Raw genomic sequence first — 21,223 nt, forward strand, 5'->3', positions numbered from 1 at the left:
TCTGTCATTCTCTGCTCAGCCGGGACTGACTAGTTACCATAAGCAAATTACTGTAAATACAAAAGTAAAATGAACTTTTGTTCACAATACACCAATTCAGAGAACACAAGTTGAACACAGAGGAAACAAAAAAACCCAAACAAACGAACAAAAAAACCAACAACATCCTCTTAAGCCTCTGGTATATATCAGTCTGTGGAAGCCTAAAAACAGCAGTAACATCTACAGCCTGTTGCCTATAGTTCATTTCGTTTCTTTGCTCGCTGACTGGCTCAAAAAAGATGGGGTCAATGGGATGGGATGGGATTTTTTTAATTCATGGAATATTTTTCCCCAGACACCCTCACACCCTGCTTCACTTTATTTACCCTATTTAGGTGTTCTAATTAGTTTTCTAGGAAAATGCACACGAAATTCACAAGTCCCAGCTGCAGTTATTATGCACCGTAGGACAACATGGCTCTATTACCAACCAGAACTAGAATGTTATACAAAGCTGGAAGAATTCACAAGGTTGCACCAGTCATTAAAAGCACAAATTTCTAGTGCTACGCATATTTTGCCTCTTTTGCTTGAAGCTTTTTTCTCCATGACACTAATGAATAGCTTGACATTTCAAGAAGCACATACCTATGCAGTCCTGATTATCCACATAGCGCACTTCATTAACCCCTAGGCCTTCTTTTTGGTAAAGTTCTTGTTCCTAAAAAAAAAAAAACAAACCCAAAAAACAACAAAAAAAAAAACTTGAAAAGAGAAAACACGCTCACCATGTATTTTTTTACCCACCAAAAATGGTTTTTTTAAATACACCTGAAGACATTTTTAAATACAGCCTGAATCAACACAAATTTTAGAATTTCCTTCCACAGCTTAATATATTCCAACTTTACCTCCTTAATGATATGCCCATGCAATTAGATATTCCCATTCGGTATGAGACATTGTCCAGTATCTGGATGCCTCATTTTAATGAATGATAAAAATGAAGAAAAGAAAAGACTGTTGGTTTTCAAAAAGCCATATTCTTTTCTGGCACAATCAGGTGTCACACAGTAGGAAAACAGTTTGTCAACTGAATTTTTTTTAATCTAAGCATAATGTGCAATCTTATGGAAAGCAGTGCTACTTTTAAGTGTTTCTTTACTAAAAAAATAAATCCTCAAATATAACATTAAATATAACATACCTCTTTCAGAATCCTTTCATTAAAAAACTGCTGCAGTTTTTCATTACAGTAGTTAATACAGAACTGTTCAAAACTGTTGTGTTCAAAATATTCTGAAAAAACAGAAGTTAAACTTCTATGATAAACCAGTGTTCAAGAATTTATATTACATAGTAACTAAGAAAAGCTTCACAGTGCTAATATTTAAAGATGTGTTCAGATCCATATCTGTCTCTCTCAGTAAAATAAAAGCTTTTACAGATTTTTCAAGTCTCACGTAAGACAGATATAAAAATACTGGGGCAGATCATATTTCTAAGACAAATAACAGACAGTTCTATCTGGCAGCAAACCAAAGCAAGATGCTACCATACAGTGAAAATGTACCAATACATCCTCATACATCCATGTCACATCAGGCTGGCACATGATATCCCAGCTCTAAAGACCTGAAAACCAAAGGTTACCTTTTTCACTGTTCTTGGACCACCTTAGCAGGGCTAGAGCGCAACAGAAAACATGCCCTATTCTGAATCCCAGTGAGGACAAAAGCTTTACAGGAACCATCAACACCCACCACTTCCCAGGAGCAACCAGGAGCCCAAAGTCCAACTCTGCAACAGAACTATCCAGCCTCCAGGAAACAGTATCTTAATTCAGAGACTTCATTTGCCTGTCAGAATGCAGTGATCTTCTCGGGACTGAACAGGAAAACAGCACACACATGCAATATCTTTCCTAATTTTACTGGGTGGCCAAAGTAAGATTTCATTCCAAATTTTTAGTTCTTCAAAAGCTGTGTCTATGTAGACACTACAGGTATCTGAAACCATTACAAAGATGCTTAGTTGCACACTAACACTTGTTAGCGTTATTAGGTCATCAGGAGAAGCTCTAGACCTCCTCTATATTCTTGTATCTTGGGAAAACGAGGCTTTATCGGCTCTCTTGATATCTTCTTAGGCCCTTGTAACCCATCCCACCCACCCCAATCAAAAAAACCCAAACCCTCCCCCTCTCCATTACAGAATTTATCATTGAATCTTTGGTGGCAATAATAGACAACTAGAAATTTTTTTTTTTTTTTTTAAGTGTACTTACCAAAACCAGCTATATCTAGAACTCCAATGAAGAAAGAAGAAGTCTCAAATGGAAAACACTGGTTTACCCTGTTCACTACATGGTCAAACAGATGACTATACACCGTTTTAGCCAAGGCATCACGAGCATTGTTTGCTTGTTCCACTTTCAAGGGTACCCTAAAATCCAAAAATACAGATCTTACTTTTCAGAACTGCTGAGTGTGAAATACTGATTAGACTAAATGATTAGACCCTAAACTTAAAAAGAGCCTTTCTAATTATTGTAAACTAGGACACAAAAATCCCCTGAGCTCTAGGCCCAGGCTGGAAACAAACTTGCCAAGTTAGACTAACTATCCTACCTGTAAAAAGAAAGAATAATGTTTCACTATGCTCAGCAGAAGTTAAGATGCAGATGTTTTCATACTCGTTTATTAGATAATTAGAAACTATATTGGTAATTACCAGAGAGAGAGAGATTTAAAATACATACATTCCCATCTACAAAAAATATTTCAACTATGTATTTATGAGCTGCCTCATTACAACAAAACCTATAGTTCAGGTTTGCTCTGACACCTTTGTCCCTATACTTTCATAAGGGCTATAACTAAGGCTACAAGACTGTAAGTTAATTGGTGACAAAAGTAAAAAAACATAGATAAGGGAGTGTGTTCTCATGGTAAAAGTTAGATGCAACCCCAAAATAAGGATTCTTTTTAAACACTGGAAGAAGGAGCCTTTTAAGACAACATAGAATCATAGAATGGTTTGGGTTGGAAGGGACCTTAAAGATCATCTAGTTCCAACCCCGCTGCCATGGGCAGGGACACCTTCCACTAGATCAGGTTGCTCCAAGCCCCATCCAACCTGGCCTTGAACACTTCCAGGCGTGTGATCTCCAAGCACATTTAACCACATCATCTCCTGGATAAATACATTCTACAAGACTTTTTTTTTTTTAAAAAATAAGTTTCAGATTAACAGGTAAGAGTACCAAACCTAAAAAAGAGTTACAATGTACACAGCTGAAGAAGTACCTGTAGAAGTCTCCAGAATAAGACAATTCATGTAAGAATAAAGCCTTAAGGAAGTGTTTAAGAAACAACATGAGAGCAGTGTGAAAAATGAACTTTTGGCTTTATGATCCTAATGATGTTGCCAACGAATTCAAAAGCAGAAGTCCCACCAATCTGAACAGAATCAGACCAGAACAGAATCAGACTGTCAAAGATTAAAACTCCAAAGGATTTTTACATGTCAATAAAAAAAATATAAAGGGAAAAAAATTAAATCGTAATACTGATAAACCCCTTGACCAGACAGTATCAAAATTTCATGCATGGAACGACGGCCTACAATTTAGAACAACTATAGGTACACAAAGGCTTTGCACAACACTGTATCATGACATACAGATATATCCAATGTTGAAGTAAACCAAAAGAAGAGATTTTTAGGGAGAGAGCCTTTGCTAACCAAACTGATAAAATTTGCAGGGAGGAACAGGGAGAAATAATGTCAAGGTTTTTATTACACCAATCCTCTTTGTCATGAAGAATAAGGATGATGGCTGTATGCCAAAAGCTCTTAGGCTTTTTCTAAATATCTCAATCAGTTGGCTTAATAAAACAAATCACTTCTCCCCATATACCTTGCCTCTCATATCCTTGGACCACCAGGACTACAATAACAATTTGTAATAATCATAGGACAGACTGTCCAGCTAAGGTGGTGGATAACCAATTATGGAACTTCTCAAGCATGCAGCAAATCTACATTTAAAAAATACCTCTTATCTGAACTGTTTAAGTAAGCCCTACGTACAAGGTTCAAGCTGTCACCACTGCAGAACTGCCCTACCGCCCCCTCCAGGTAGTTTTCTGTACACAGGAGTACAAAGAAGTGGCAGGTCAGAAAAGAACTTGATGCTATGCAGCTTACCCATACTGCATCATTTCCTTCACTTCCCAGGATTCACAAGCACTACACTAACTCAAATTTATTATTTCTGTATTTTTTCAAGGATGATACTTCTGATGCAGAAACATGAGACTGATGGGAGATCACTTTCTATTGTGACTGGTGAGTCAGGGAACCAGAGACTCTGTTCACTAAGGACACCTGCAGCTACATTACATGAGATAGTAATTAGCTTTAACATACAATCTTGTCTTCCACTAAGTATCTCCTGACTTATCTTAAGGTAACGAGTACTGACAGAAATCTTATCTTATAAATAGAAGGAAGGTACCTTTACATTCCATTCTGATACGTTTAAGAGATCAGAATACTAATTCCCACATGTCAGCTGCAGGCCTCTTACATAATACAATACACTAAAATCATTTACGCTTTCAATTTATTTTTTTAAACAACATGACAAACAGTCATACGTCTACAGCTTGTATTTATAAAACTGCCCTGTTCTTCAAAAATAACAAATTCTGCCATTATTAAGTAGAAATCGAGAAACTGCACAAAACCCTACTGTTATTTTAAATTTCATAGTATGCAGCAGAAACCCATGGAAAGAAAATGTAACCCTGCAATGCATTTTGCACAGCTGGAAGTACAGAACCACAAAATAATGCTGAAATTGCACTGAGCCAGTAGATACAGAAGAGCCCTATTACAGAACTGACATTCAGAATGAGTAACTTCCTTCTCAGGAACTTGCTTTCACTCAGCTCCTCCTTTCCTCTGGTCTGCACACTGACAAAGGAATCTGTTTCCTCCTCCTGTTTCTTGTCTGAACAGGAAAAGATACAGCTACTTGTAAGGAACAGGGAAAACATTTTTCCAATTTCTAAGCTATTTGGTAAGGCTACAACAAAACCCCTTGTTTGGTCTTCATACTAATTTCTTCAGCAAGGTTTTCAGTGATCCAGAAAGTCTGAGGTCTGGGGGAAAGTGTTCTCAGGGGCTGGATTTATCCTGCGGACAGTTCCATGCAGTCCCCAAACATTTTCCAGAACAAATACACTGCAATTAAAATATGTATCATTTGCCCATGGTTGACAACAATTAAGGGAGAGAGAGCAGGTGAAGTGATACCCATCAGCTGCTGTCATCCAATACTGTTACTGCTTCACAGATAAAATGGCCCGGATGAAATAACCCTAACTACTGAAAGGCCTACATAATTGAAGAATATAAGCAGCACATTTGTAATTTGAGAGAAGTTCCAAAAACTGTAGAAAAATATTAAAAAAAAAAAAACCAAACCACAATGTTTTTCCAACAGAGGCTTCAGTACCACCACCACCACCACCACAAAAAAAAGTGCATTTTGGTAGAAAACATACTCCAAAAGAAGCTGGAGGACCTGGAATGATGCAAGTTAAATTTTTCACACTGTAAAAAAATTTAGTTTGTGATGATGGAGTCCTCTTTGAAAGTCTTCTTGGAAAGGGAGAAACTGGATAAGAGTAGTACAGTGCATTTACGGTCTAAGAGGTGTACCGAATTTTGAATATTAAGACATTATCTCTCTCTGTAAACACACTTTACATGGATGGCAAAAACATCAGCCAATGAGATGATTATTATGCTCTTTTGGGGAGACTAACAAGGACAGATAAAGGTAGTGCAGCTGTCAAGTCTCCCTGGCAGTCCACTGCACATTAGTATTTAATAAAATTCACAGAGATAGCATTTAGCGTCACCCTCCTACTGTTCCTTGTTGGCTCCATTGTGCCCAGCAGAACAAAGCCTTTGTTATACTCCTAGCACAGTGATTTCAGCTCAGCTATTTATTCACTGTGACCTATTAGGACTCACATGATCTACTTGCACACAAAAGGTCCCTAAGAAAGACAGAGAGAAATGAGTAGCTCTTTGGGTTGCTGTAACAAAATAAAACAATGTACATGTCAAAACTCTAATATTGATCGCAATCAAATAGTTTCTAAACTACACTACCATAGAAAAACCTGCTGGCTATTTAACAAATATCTAAACCAGTCCAAACCACTTGTACATGCAGTTAAGCCACATGAGAAAAAGATATAGTGTATTTATTAGCATATGTTTGCTTTTAACTGCATAAGTTTAGAAAAGGCTAGAGAAAGAGGCTTAATGCATTAATCCTTTGAGATGGTGGAAGGAGTCCTCAGAATTCATTTTTGCCATCCACAAAATAAAACACTGGGGAAAATCTGCTGGCGCAAAACCATAGCTCCTTGTGTTTGCAGACTTTTGAAATGGTACACTGCTAACAACACCCCAGGCTTATCAGGATAAATACGCTGAGCAGAAAATCTTTACAGTTTTAATCCAAAGTGAATTTGAAGCTGTAACAAAAATTGTATTTAAGAAGCCTTCCTGGACAGGGTCACTTGAGATGTGATGAAAGGAAAGCAGTATATTATGATACCCCTTTGCTTTAGTGCTTGGTGTGTCCCACCAAACATTCTCAAACAGAAACTATACAGACACGCTTTATCTATATGTTATGTGTACAACAGCCAAAACTAATCTGTTCTCAGAGGCTGAGTCAATAGTTCACCGAGAGCATTTCCAGTGGGGTGCCATCTGAATCTGACATGGATGCAATTTGTTCAAACCCCTTCTGCTTCTAGTTAACACTTTCAGTTAAAAGGAATGCAAAAGTAAGGGTATTTTCAAAATAATGGTCTGATAATACTGAACTAAGAAAGCAGAAAATCTTGGTAACAAGATTAGCATACAAAATTATTTTCACAAACTGAAGAGACGATCTAAAAATCCACAAGACAGATTTCAGTAAAGGAAAGTGTGCGGTAGTATACTTAGGAGAATTCAAAAACACAAATGCAAGATGGAGAATAACCAGGTAAACAGTGAGTCAGGAGACAAAGATCAGCATTTGTAGTGGATCATGGGCTGAATTAAGTAAAAAACATTACTAACTTTCAAAACCTGCAATTCTCATACCGCCATGCGTTAATATAAGTACCATCTGTACTGTATAATACATAGCTTTCTACCCTAATGTTATCCGTAGTACCGATAAAGATTGTCCTGGATGAATATATTAAAGATTTTTCTGTCAATTTAGACATGGTCTGGAAAAGAGCAGATAGTAAAACTTGGAAAATATCGGCCAACGGAGGCACTTTGTCCTGCAAGACCCACGTCTTCCTACACGTAAAGGTTGTTACAAAGAGAAAAATTATTTCTAGCTTTCCGTATCAGCTGACAAGGCACCAAGATGATAGTGACTAAGAGTCCCCAATTTCTAATAACTGAATTTATAACCACTTCCCAGAAATGCACTGTTGAATATATTATGAAGAGACCTAAATCTTGAGCTTTTAACTGAAGGCAGAATAACCCCTCCCCAATCATTACTTACCATTTGTCACTGTATTATAACTTTTTCCATGGTAGTCACTATGAACTTCTAACTCTTGACCATCCCTTCTTTCAAAGTACAGAAATAAGCAGACCACCAAGAAGTCTACTTGGTTGCTCTATCTAGAAATACACCTCAAAGGTCAGCTATTCAGTAATAATGTATTACTGGAACAACAGCCCATACCCATGCTAAACTTAAGACTCCTCAATATGAGTTTATTCAGAAGAGCGTCTGCATTCCCCTAAAAACCCACGATGTTCAAACAGCACAGGCTGTCACTGATGGTTTATTATGCTCAAATTTTGGCCAGGAAGATCAGTTTCACCCTGGAGATCAGGAAGCAGGTGCTGAAGAGTATCTGCACTACAGCTATTCTCCTTTAATTTATCATTATTAGTTAGAATTAAGTAGAGATCAAGATTACTTCTCTTGCACAGAATGAGCTCTTGACCACTGGAAACCTTCATTACTCAAATCCATTACATCCCTCAAGGACTAAAAAAGCCAATGCTCTCAAGTGCTCAAAGATCAACTTTTCACCTCATAAGTCTGACATAACCTAAGCATGTGTTAACTAACACCTGCCACCTTTACTGGCCACAGTGACATACCAAGGTTAAATCAATGAGCTGTTACTTTGTTTCAGTCCACAAGTTTATGATATGTTAACAAATACTTCATACTATAAGACATAAATAATAAATTTCAAAAGACACAATATGCAAGGAACTTATATAAACCACATTAATACAGATAATTAATTATGGCTTTCACATATTAAACTTCTGGTGTCATGTGCATAAAGTTGTATTTCTGATTCACTAAAACAATTTCATTGTTTCCGTAAGTCAGTAAGAAGCACGCACGCAGTCTTCCAATGAGTGAAGTGAATGTTGATTAGTTTCCTAATTGAAAGATTGATGCATTCAGCTAAACATTGAGCATTACTTTTAATGTGCTCAAAACTGTTCAGCCCAAGTTCAGTTTTTGATGCGATGGTTTCTTTAACTCCAGCAAATACACAACGTAGAAAACCAAATGTTAAAACACACAATTCAGTTGCATGCAGCTTAGCTAGCAACCCTGACAGCTTACAGGCTAGCATCAATCTCAACAAGAGAAAATTTGTGGTGGAAGCTGGAGGTTTTTCATAAACAAAAGGCAACTGTAGTGAAATCATCTTCATAAAACTCGGTTTCACAAGAGTCATAACTTTCACGGTATTGAAACGTTATCATCACTACCATGTTTAAACATGTTCTTTACAATTATTCCTTCTCCATATGTGTACAGAAGGAAATCACTATCCTGCTTCTATGCCTAGGAAGTTACCTTGATAATAGCTTCTTGTCAAAGTGAAAGGGATAATCACTTTTTTTAAGATCACTGTTTACTTCAACAGTGATGTATTCTTAACAGCTACAGGGGAAAAAAAAAAAAAAAAAAAGAACTTTCTCTTAAATTTATCCTGTTCCACTATTTTTTATGTTTCTATGAAACAGTATTAACTTCGCAGTCAAGATTAAATATTTGTTTACAAGCAACAGCAAGAAGCAGCGCATTTCTGGATTACCATTCGCAGTGGTGTTTTTAAAGCTGAAATTTGATTTCAGAAGAATTAGATGTGGCAAACACAGGGACACTGATCACCCAGACACCGAGAAGGGTGGATGTACTACCCTCTGATTAGAGCATCCCGGACCTAGCATCACGGGGCAGCAGTCGTGGGAGCACTGTGCAGCCCCCATGACAAGAAAGATGCATCCAAGTATATATCTCCTGAAATATTTTAAGCACAGCATTAACATTCCTTGATACGATGTATCTGTTAAATCTATTAGCGTATCTAATTTTCTGTGTGGGTTATGGATTTAACAGGCTGACTACTATACTTTCCCTGGCCACACAGCGTACTCACTGACATGTGAGAGGTTTTAGAAAACGTGACAGTAACTTATTCAAAGCTGTTCTTTTCCTGAAGAAAAGGCCATTTTAGTCAGACATTGTACAACTGCCACTCTTCCAAATAAAAAAACCAAACCTCCAATGACCTAACAACAACAAAACAAGCAAGCCCAAGCATCTAAAAATGTGCATTTGGATCAACTGGTTTAAAAAAAAAAAAAAAAAAAAGAAAAAAAGAAAAGAAATCAAAACCCTGTTAAAAAACTGTCATCTCAAAATTAACACTTGCATGATGGAAAAGCGTAGCACACTGTTTCTGTTTTGAAGGGATTAACAACGGAAGCATGCAAGTCTTCCGCTCTCCCATTTTTGTAGCCCCGTGTTTTCGTACTCGTATTTTGTAAACCCTTAAGTGAGCGTTTTAAGTAGCTGCCCTCAGGCGAACTGCAGCTCAGTTCATGCTTGCCAATGGCCAAGGGGGAGTTTGAGGCTATTTTTCCCACTTTTCCCCGCGGGTCAGAAATCGGACAAAGCCCGTCCCAGCAGGCGGATCCCAAGGGCCTTGGGCGGGGGGCGGAGCCCGGGCGAGGGTTACCTCAGAGCGCAGCTCGCAGCGCCGGGCCGGAGGGGCTCAGCCCCCGGCCGCGCTTCAGCGCAGGCCCCTCCGCGACCGCCGCGGGGGCAGGTCCGCTTCAGCGGCGGGACGACACCATGCGTGTCCCGCCCGTGTCGTGTCGTGTCGTCCCCCGTCGCCCGCCCGGTCCCCCCGGTGCCGCCGCGCGCGGGACTCACTTGATGACCGTTCCTTTGGCGCCCCCTGCCGTGGTGAGCATGACGCGGGTGGTGAGGCTGCCGCGCAGGTCCTCCTGGTCCAGGCCCAGCAGCGCCGCGCAGCACTCCAGCGCCGGCTGGCTCCGCGGCCTCAGCGTGCAGCCCCCTGCGAGCAACCGCCGCGGGTGGGAGAGGTCAGCCCGGCGTCCGGCCGCAGCCAGGCTCTGCCGGGCTGCGGGCGGGCACGGACGCGCTCTCTCTCGTCTTAAAAGCGTGCCTCCTAACGTCGCTGCTGCAGCAGCTGCCCGGCCGGCATCGTTAGCCGACGTTCTAGGAAAAACACTGAACCGGTGGTGACGGTCTTGCCGTGACGGCTAGAGGTGACATCAACTTTGAAGGAGTTAAAGTTTGCCCCTGGAAATTGCTTCACATATCACATGCAAAGAGTCAGCTCTCGTAAACAAGAACACCCCCCCACCCACCCCCCAAAAAAACACCACCAACAACAAAAAAACCCAAACCACCCCCCTCCTCCCAAACCCAACAACAACAAACAAAAAAGCACCACCCAAAAACTACAGATGAAATTCTGTGTTTCTAGGACATTGCTCTAAACATGGGCTGTTCGAAAGCTAACCTGCTTGTAAGTGAAAGAACTATCCTGATGCTAATACCTAGAAACTAACTGCAGGGATTTAAACTTTTGGATTTAGATGTTCCTGTAATCCTCCAGACTTCCTTGCTATGCAACAGCAGCGCCTGGCACGGCAGACTCCTAGCACTTACATTTTCAGATACTGGTATGTACATTTTCCTGGGTAAACAGCCAAGAGGTGTGCTCCTTCCGCTCTGCCCCACACCCTTCGCGCCAGAGCTCATCAGCCACTGCAGCTTCGTAAATCTCTCACTGAAGCGCTCAAACACTTTAGCAACAACTAACACTTAATTACATATGCCAGGATTACAACATTTATTTCCTGTTGTTCTCATTAAGTTTTTTTCCTACAGGTAAGCGATGAGACCAAAGGGCGTAACTAACTAGTCAAACATTGCTTGAATTCCTTACTCTACAATGACACTAAGCAAAAAAAAAAAGGGGGGTAGTCCTTAAAAGATTAAGGCTTTTGTGACTTGATTTTGGAAGCTCTGAAACACCATCTGGCCTGTAGTAAACAGCTTTTGTTTGGCGTTTCCCAGGTTTTTGAAACACCAACAGAACTTCAGAGGGTCTCTGGTAAGAGACAGACTGCCTGGAGCAGTTCAAATGCACACCTGTGTGTACACATGTAAGGTGAGAGCAGAATAAAGCCTGTATTTGCAATGAACACTTCAGAAGTTCAGTAACTTATTCCAGAAAAAAAATGGGTTTGAATTTCAACATTCAGAGAAAAAAAAGTTTTCTGGTGTCCTCCTTCCCTTCTCTAAACGCTCACTTTCCTCACCATCTGTGGTTCCCCCTGTCCTTGTTCGTTTGCCTCCTGAAACTGCCTCTCCACTCACATTTGCACCTTTTTCACTGTCCCACCTTGTCAACCCCAAAGTCCCAACTCACAGAAGGCCAAAACAGGGAAGCTCCCTGCCAGCTTACTGCTGAGGCCTATGAAACCACTACCCTTTTCTATCCCCACATCTTCCCAGATTCATTCATGTTAATCATGTTCATTTCAGTCATCTTCATGAAGATGGCAAGATAATGAATTGACACTGGGGAGGTTCTGATTTGACCCAAGGAAAAAAAAAAAAAAGGAGGAAAAGAAAAAAAAAGAAGAAAAGAAAAAAAAGAAAAGAAAAAAAAGAAAAAAACCACCTCCTCTGTGACAACCCTAAGCTACCCGGTCTGAATTCAGTCTTGGCCCTGCTTTGACCAGCACACTTTGTACTAGAGACCTCCCCTGATCTCTTCTGTGGTGATTCTGCGCTTGGGGTCGGGAGCTAGTGAACCTGTAAGGCTAGTACTCATTTAATTCATCATTCAAACACCTTTTAAAAATGTTCTTTGGCATGCCCTTCCTAACAACTTTACCAAATTTGGCAGGAGCTATACATACCTGAAGTAGGACTAAGAGGAACCAATTTCATTCTTATCTTGTGTGTCTTGCAACTCAAGATAAAGATCTACATACATATCTTTTCTACTGTAGTTGTATTTGTAGTATGTCCAGACTGGGAGTTTCTTCAGTCTTTCAGGAATATATGGACAGCAATTGTCAACTTGAGAGGCTGATTTCAGTAGTGAGGTAAGAACGACCATTCCCAAAATACTCATTCCCTATCCTCAACCTTCCTGCACATTCTGCTACTATTGTACCAACTCATCTTGTGAGTGACATCTTAAAATTAGGAAGTTTACATTTACTTAAGTTTTTTGCTGTAACTTTTTTTCCTCACCTTTCAAAATACTAACATGATGGTATTTTTGGAAGCCAAAGGACATAATGCCTTTCCCTACCCATGGAGTTGCTAATTTCAAGATGTTTTCATGATATTAGCAAGAAGTTTGACTTTTAAAAATTATTATTAAATACAAGTACTGTTTTGAGACACAAAATGTCTCTTTTCTTATATCAAACTTTGCACTGAACAATCTCTTGAACAATTTCAGTGACAGCCCATTTGCTTTCAGAGCATGTAAAGAAGTACAACTTTAAAACAAACAGGTAAACCTGACTTCAAAATGGGGTGAACTAAAACTGAATTACCCTTGAACACAAGGCAGCTTTCTAAAGCAATAATTCACATGGAAAGGAATCATCTGTAATCAAGAGACATTTTCAGCATTTTTACAGAGAACAATTTAAGTTTCATCTAACCTGAAGTGCTCCCAGCTTCCTCAAAATCAATATTTCCAAGGTGAAGGACACCAGCCACTACTCTAAAAAGATCAAGTTTTTCTGCATCATCCAGACCAATCTTTTTCATTGCTGTGCACATTCTGTTGAAATCTCCATGATCATCTAAGAGCGGATCCTTCAAGGAACCTGCTTTGAGATACTATAAAACAACAAGATAAACCAAAAATTCAGTAAGTCGTTTAAGCAAATGTAAGCCATTATTTCCAGTCAAGAATAAACCATAACAAAAAGCATAAAAGAAGCATGCCAAACTAAGTAGAGATTAGAGCTCTTCATACAATACAGGCTTTGCAAGAACCCTGATTAATTTTAATTTGTTGATACTTTGAAGCATGATCTTCAAAATTCAACTTCAAAGCAAACTTCAAACTATCTTCAGAAAGCAGAAGTTGGAGAACGTGACAGCTAAGGACAGGGGAATACGGGATAGTGAGCAGTGGAAAGGAAGACTTTGGCGAAGAGAGTTATCAAAACATTTATAACAGAGGAGTGCTTCTAGCCCCTAGCAGTTGAAAGACGATTGAGGTTCTCGTAATAGGATGACAGAAAGTCTGACAGGCCATGGGAAAGGAGTATAGGACAAATCAGAACTGGAAGAGTTATCCCTATCCTAAACAGACTTATTTAGAGAAATACACTTGTTAATGTTTGCTGGTGATTAAGAAACACAAAAGTCATTTGCAGTGTTCTATGGGTTAGAAGAAAACCAGCTACGTTTTAAAAAGCCAATAGAACATTTTGCTGATTCTCCTAATTTAAATACATCAAAAGCCATTTTAACTATTAATGGGTTTAAATAGTAGATAGTAACACATCTGCATGCAATCAAGAGACTAACTGAACATGCACAGACTGAGCTATGTTTTTACAGTTACTTTAAAATGTTTTCAACTAAAAAGAATAATTAACTTTAAATAAAAGGCTTGTCAATATCAAATAAGCTAACATGATTTTTATCAAAAAAAACCACCACATGCATCTGAAAAATTCACTTCACACAACATTTAGACACATCAATAAAATTAAACTACATCTTAATTATGTAAAATGATCACCTCATCTTCCTGATAAGGAAAACAGAAAAATAATTTAAGTATTAATTGACTATTCCAGCTACTTTTATTAAAATACTCTTAATATTCTTCATAGAACGACAGAGCAAATATAAAATCTCTGATTTAAAAACCTGAACAATGCAGTATATTTCCTGTTTAAGTGGCTAGACTAGGTTTAAATATCATTGAAATTTGATCCTTTATTAAGCCTTCAAATTGACATGGCTGTGACCTACAGGTATTATGGCATCATATGTTCCACTACTTAATGTCTAATACATATTTTCAGAATTATTCTCTCAGTATGTTTTAATTTAGACAAACACTTATTTCAAACTAAGTCCTTTAGAGGACACGTTTTATGACAGAACACCCACCTGTAAATCCCATCAATAACAGAAGATTGCACACGTTCATCTTCCAGTAGCAAGAATAAGTGAATGTTGATACTTTATGCCTACATAAATGACCAACTTCACTACAAATCTTCATTTAAGGCAAATTAGGTAAACAGAGGCAAAATCTCCCAACCATCTCTTCGTCTATATGCTTGACGAGAATTAAGTATCTACCAGCTTTCTGCCTCACAGTAATATCAAATCAGCATTTCTGTATCTCACTCTCCACCATCCCTGATTATAGATACATTCAAGCAAAAGAAATTGGCATTATGTGCTCAGTATTACAACATACAAACACTAGAAATCCAGGAGTAGACTTTACAATGTTGACTTGAGCAGAGGAAGTATCTATACCATCTCTCACAGCTAGCCACAAGCTCTGTACAAGCTTAAGCCAAAGTTCTCAAATCTAAAAGAGATGGCATGGTCATTGGGGGAGAGAAGCTCTTGAGTGAAGTTATCTTTGTATTTTTCCACATGTATATGCAGCTTGTCCTGCTACTGAATCACAAGTACGGATTTGATTAAGATTTGAAATATCTTCCAGCTATACAAATAAGAAATTAATACTTTAGGTATGAATAGATGAAAATTGTATTAGAGAGCAGAGTGGAAGTTTAATGAAGTGTTTAAACAACTTCCAATTCACATATACTATTAATTTGGATTAAATTCTTTAATGTCCTCATGTGAAAAAGCTCAAAGGTTTAAATGCTACAAATTCTGGTAATTCCAGTTTTAAAAAATGTAAAGAGAGATGGAGAAAGAGGAAAGAAGTGTTTTGAAGTTTCACACTATCTTCCAGAAACTGCCATGCTCTGCCATAAGTAACAGTTCATAGCAAGGGGACAACAAAAAACCAATAAAGAACGCAGTATACTGGGGAGGCAGATATACTCGTGCTGGAAGTGAGGTTGCACTAATGTTTTATAAAACAGTTTGGAACATCACTTCAAAAATCCAGACAGTAAAAATGGCTCTGGAAAAAACTACTGCTTCTGACCTATTCCTTGCAGTACTAAGATTTAAAAACAAAATTACAAGTAGTCTTGGATAGATTTTTGTTTTCCACAGAACACAAGCTGCATCATTAAGTGTTGTATTATAATAAGAATGAAAAGGAAACAATTTTATATACAGTTCCATTTGGGATTTTAAGGTGCATGTTAAAATGTTTTTCTAGGACTGAACTCGAAAACCAGAGTTCAGAATATAACAGCTTTGACAGTACCCATTTAGACCTATAAAGATGTGTAAAATGAACATTTCATTCCACACTGTAAAACCGTAATAATTTTGAACTCTTATCTGCATTAGTTAATGATATAAACTAACTGAAGATACAAACATACCTCAGGACTCTTGCGATTTTGCAAAATCTGCTTGTCTGTTTCTTTGGTAGCAAAGTATCTGGTACAGCCTCGATTTAAATACTGTAACAATAAAAAAGTAGAAATGCATACTGAAAGAAAGAAATAAGGAAGATATATGCTTTTATTTAAGGCTTGTTCTACATAGCTTGATTTAATCATATGATACCAACAACATAGTAGGTATTCAGAATTCATTCCTTGAAAATGTATTAATTTACATCTACAAAATTACAGAGATGCAACAGTAACAAACTTCTGTTGAAAGCGTCTCGATTTTGACAACTAAAATACTTTTTGACACAGTGGGATATTCATTTTGTTAAGTCCTACAATGTTTTCTTAACGTTTGACTCTAGTAAACCTATTAATGGAGTCTGGGATTACAGAAAAGACAATCAAAATTAGGAACCACGAAAATAAATTTTCTGGCCTATGCGTAATACCAAACTTTACTCATTTTTTTCCTCACCAGTGAAATATTTCTATGGGTAGTAAGAGACATAGCATATTAAAAAGCTTGAGGAGTATTAAAAGCTTATAACATGGTACAAGCAGAAGCCAAATTCAGTATCTGGCTTCTGATAACCACCTCATGTTGGATAGGAAAGGGAATAGACCAGGCATTCAGATAATGACTGACACTTCCAGCAAAATGGGATCGCCAGCTTTTTCTTTCTAATTCGTTCAGCTGAAAGTAAGAACTCTGTCCAAAAGCTTGGACAGAGCCCTTTGTCTAAAGGAAGTGAACTGATTCTTTGCTCTAGCCCGTGAACAAAGGAGATGTTTTCAACGAGGTGAACACAGATAATTCTATATTTTGGTTAAAATTTATATACAAAATTCTAGAAAATAAAATATTCTTCAAAGCATTTCTATCAGCAGAAGAAAACTAGGTGACAAATTTAATATTAAAACAAAGTGACAAGAAACACTGTTCAAAGTTAGTTTGGTGTTCAACAAAATATCAAAAAGTATTTTTTATCAGCCAATAAGAATGCAAAGCCCAGCATATTTTAAACACAATATATCCCTGTATTACAGTATTAGTAACACGATCCCAGAAACTGGGGATGGGAAGTGAAAAATGTTGTACTTTTCAAGAAGGGAGTGTGGAAACTTATCTGACAGGCTGAGAATGTGAACCACCATGGTATTCAATAATAACCTGTGTAGGAGATATCTAGTCACAAGAAAACGGCTTTCATTTGAAAGCTAAAAACTCAAGTAAATTTACATACTAAATCTAGGAGAAATTATATTTTTAAAGTGCACAAATACACTGCTTGAGGTTATCATATATAACATCTAAATACCATTGTAATTTTTTTTTTTTTTCCCCAGGGGAACTGTGGGGGAAGGATGAACTAACAGAGAGGTAACCCCAATCAGCGCTGCTGAAATTCAGACAACAGGTCAGGCAGGTGCAGCCACTGCAGTTGCCTTGGTTCACAATGCATGGGGAGGAGATTACAAGGGATCACTTAAATCAAGGGAAAGCCAGCCTACTGGGGGAAAAAAGAGCATTAAGTTATCCTTTGTCTTTTATTATTGTTTCACTTCTGTGAAAAATGAGAATTACCTTAGATTTGAGATAGTCCTATTTTCAAGTGAGTGCAGCTCAAGAGAAACCAGGCATTGAGCAAAACACACTTGAGTGTTAGGACCCAAGCTGGCCCTAATTTGGACTTTGACTTGATAAACTACAACGCAGAAGACAAGTGGCACAATAGAGCCAATGCAAAACTGTGTCTTTAGGGATAGACTTTTCTAAAAAACCAATTTAAGAGTATTATTTTTTTCCTGAATGTTTTTCTTGTCCAAAAAATTAGCATTAATATCAAAATACTGATCAATCATCAAACCATGCTTACTATAATATCACCATCTATTATTAGAAGCTTGAAAGATGGTTATTTCCATGAAATTTGAACCAGACAGACATGCAGTCAACAAAAAACATGGTAAAAAAAGTGACACAAGTGTGATTATTTGGAGCCATTTTATGATAAAACCCGAAGCAGCAAATGAGAACAAAGAACACGGGAAAAAAATAATCCTGAAAAAAGTAATACAAATTTAGGAAGAAAATTAACCTTTTACAGTTGTTTTGGTTTTTTTTTTCTAAAAATCTCCTATAAAGTTACTCCATGAAAGATACTTCATGAAAATTTAGTGCAATATGACTAATAAACTTTAAGTATATTTATATTAATTTACATACATACAAAGATGAAAATGATCCTAAGGTGGTTTTTTTTTTTTTTTAATTAAAGATAATCTACTTTAACATCAAAAGGGGAAAAAAATTATTAAATATTTCAGAAGTGTTAACATGCAGAGTGGATCTTTCACATGCAGCAAGGAACTCAGGATTCAAATACTAACTTATGGTAAAGCAATAAACATTCTTAATGGAAATGAAAGTACCTGCTGCAAATTTAGTAGAAGTCAAAAAAATTGTGTCACGGTGTGATAAGGCTGGTGTGACTGTAAACTCTTTATAATTGAAACAGGCCAGCGAGTGCCTTCTGTGAAGGCACTCAGGCTGTTCAGTACTATACTGCACCAGCCTGATTTTAAGCAGGTTATATTTCTGACCTTGACATCTACAACCTTGTGTGCTCTCATGAGCAGAGTTTTTGATTAAAAAAAAATCCCCAAGAGTGGGCACGCAGCATATTCAGTTCCAGAATTAAAAATCTATTAACTACAAGAAATAAGTTTTAATGGAAAAGTGGCTGCACAATAAAAGTATATATTTGAAAATTTGTTCAAGAGTTTAGCTTTAAAACATACATGAGAATATTGCATAGAATAACTGCACAGTAAAGAAGAAAGTTTTGAAAACTAGCTCCATATTATATGAAAACAAATGGTGCTGGGTTTTTTTGGTTTTCTTTTTTGGGGGGTTTTTTAAGTATTGTGTTTGTTGGGCGTTTCAAAAGAAAAGCTCTCCTTCTACAGAACAGAAGCAATTCCTTCTTAATAAGCATCTGATCAAGTTTCCATCGCACAATGGAGTACAAATAGATGAACTATAAGAAGATACAAACTAAATATTTACAGAAAGAATGTAAGGTCTATAAAGGCTTCTAGGAACGCCTTTGAGGGATTAAGAAAACTTTTCCTAAAATACTGCCATGGCTTTTAGGGAGCAAGATCATCTAGACACCACAGTACAAATGTATGACGTGCACGATACGGAACCGCAGCTCTGTGCCTGCTTCCTGGCTCATCAGTAAGCAGACTGACTTGGCCAAGCCAAGAGGCAGCAGCAACGTGTTCGGTCACCAATGTCCACCCACCTTCCCTACACTGAGTGCACTAATTTAGGTGTCACCTATGCAAGCACTGCTTTGCGCAAAACTAGTAGGAGCTTTGTATCTTTAAGCCTTCTAGCCCTCTGCTGAAAACCAAGTAGGAAGACACACCAACAAAGAAAGCTATTAACACAGTAATGTAATTCTTTGTTAGCGGTGCTTCTCACCCCGTTTAAGATCAAGGAAGTCTAAAAAGATGACAGTCAATTAATTTATATCCTTGCAGTTGTACGTGCTCTCCAGGGTTGTGTTACAAAAGCCTTTCGAACCCACAGCAGGGATTTGGTCTGTGTATTTTAGAGATACACAAAATTCTGCTTCCATGAGATTCCAAGCCAGGCATAAGCCAAGAGACAGTGGAGGCAAATGACAGAACACAAGCAAACAACTGACCAGTATTTACCAATAGGATTTGATTTGCCAATATTTTTCTTTTCAATGGAGGTCAACAAAGCACATGGTGATATTTGTAGGCATTTACAGTTCAAGTGTGATTGGCAAAAGGAAGAGAAAAACAAAACTAACCAAAAACCTACCGATATATTTGTACATAATTAAATAGCAGGAATAAATGAGTGAAGGCAAAAGTCTTCACCTTACTAGTAAAATGGTGATGACAGTGTAAGATGTGAATAGGCTTAGAAGGGCCTTGAAAGGGACAGCAAAAGCTTGCTTTGAAGAGGAAGAGAAGGGACAATCAGGAAAACAATGAGAAACAGCTGTATCGGTAAAGGTGCACTGGTTGGATAAGAGTTCAATAATATTCATTCCTCAAGAAAAAAAATGACTGCAGTAATCGATATTTAACCACTGAGAAATTAAAAGAGAATTTAAAAATAAGGGAAATGGGGTTGGAGTCCCTCAGGCAAACAGAAAACAAAATAGAGAAAAAATTTTGACTGACACAAAAGGAAAGAAAGCAAAAGGAAACGTCACGTTATTTGTCAATCATTTCTGAAAACAATTCAATGAAATCTGAACATAGAGAAGCGCAGGAGAAAGAAGGAAAGCTGGAGGAAAAAGTTAACAGTTAAACTGAAGTAGTAAAACTGTTTTTGGTGGAAAAATGGGAGGAAAAGAATGCAAGAACGTAATGGTAGGACAGAAAGCCAGCCTGTTTGTGGGATAGCTACTAGAAACATAACACAGAATCAGGGTTAACCAGGAGAAACCACATAAACTCAGAAAAGGGCAAAACCCCTAAAAATAAAGCATGGGGAGAAGAAGGGAAGGCAGTAAACAAATCAGAAGTCATAAAAACAGACACACTGGATAGAATTAAAGGGCCCACACTATCCAATTGCTTGTATTCAACTATGACCTCTGCTTCACCCAAGGATTTTATGTTCCTTTCTGAGCTGGGATGACACAACTGTGTATGCTATTTACAAATATGGATGTACACTGCAGCATAACTCACTATGTCATTCTCCCTTCCTTTCCTAACAACTCCTAAAATTCTACTCTGCTTTCTCCCTGCCACCGAACATTAACCTAACATTTTTAAAGAAGTATGCACAATGATTCGCGTCTTATTTCCCCTCTATTTATTTTAAGTTCACTTTCATTTAGGTATAGTTAAGAGTATTACATTCAGCACTGATTTTATGTGTATTTTATTGGCTTCTCCATTACTTGACTGACTGGACCAGTAACAGGTTGTGGAAAGATAGCCAAAACTCAGAAATAGTAAGTAGCCCTCAGGAAAGAATAAATCAGGTGAAGAAAAACCTAAGAGGGAGGATCATGCTTAATGAATAGAAGTAATCTTGGCAGGAAGAGCTGAGCATGGGCTTCGGGTCAATCGGAGATAAAAGGGGGACCTTTCACCTGAAAGGGACTGCTGAGTCTTATCGTGTAACCTGGAGTGAACAAGAATGACTGAGGAGCATGATGAGAGGAACAGGAGAGACTCAAACTGGAACAGTACAAATGAGTATGGTGTGATAGGAACA

General features: G+C 37.9%; 1 protein-coding gene across 7 annotated transcripts in view; it reads right to left on the reverse strand.

Annotated features, from left to right (window-relative positions):
• MYO6 (myosin VI) overlaps positions 1-21,223 on the reverse strand; it is a 115,059-nt gene that overhangs the window by 39,195 nt on the left and 54,641 nt on the right. For all 7 annotated transcript variants that reach the window (XM_052781676.1, XM_052781682.1, XM_052781681.1 and 4 more), the window contains exons 10-15: positions 15,928-16,008; positions 13,078-13,258; positions 10,289-10,433; positions 2,270-2,427; positions 1,190-1,281; positions 631-703 (exon numbers count right to left, since the gene is read on the reverse strand). In XM_052781676.1, coding sequence (XP_052637636.1) covers positions 631-703; positions 1,190-1,281; positions 2,270-2,427; positions 10,289-10,433; positions 13,078-13,258; positions 15,928-16,008 — 730 coding nt within the window. The remainder of the gene's footprint in view (positions 1-630; positions 704-1,189; positions 1,282-2,269; positions 2,428-10,288; positions 10,434-13,077; positions 13,259-15,927; positions 16,009-21,223) is intronic.

The sequence above is a fragment of the Harpia harpyja genome, chromosome 3, assembly GCF_026419915.1.
Source record: "Harpia harpyja isolate bHarHar1 chromosome 3, bHarHar1 primary haplotype, whole genome shotgun sequence".
Classification (NCBI taxonomy): domain Eukaryota; kingdom Metazoa; phylum Chordata; class Aves; order Accipitriformes; family Accipitridae; genus Harpia; species Harpia harpyja.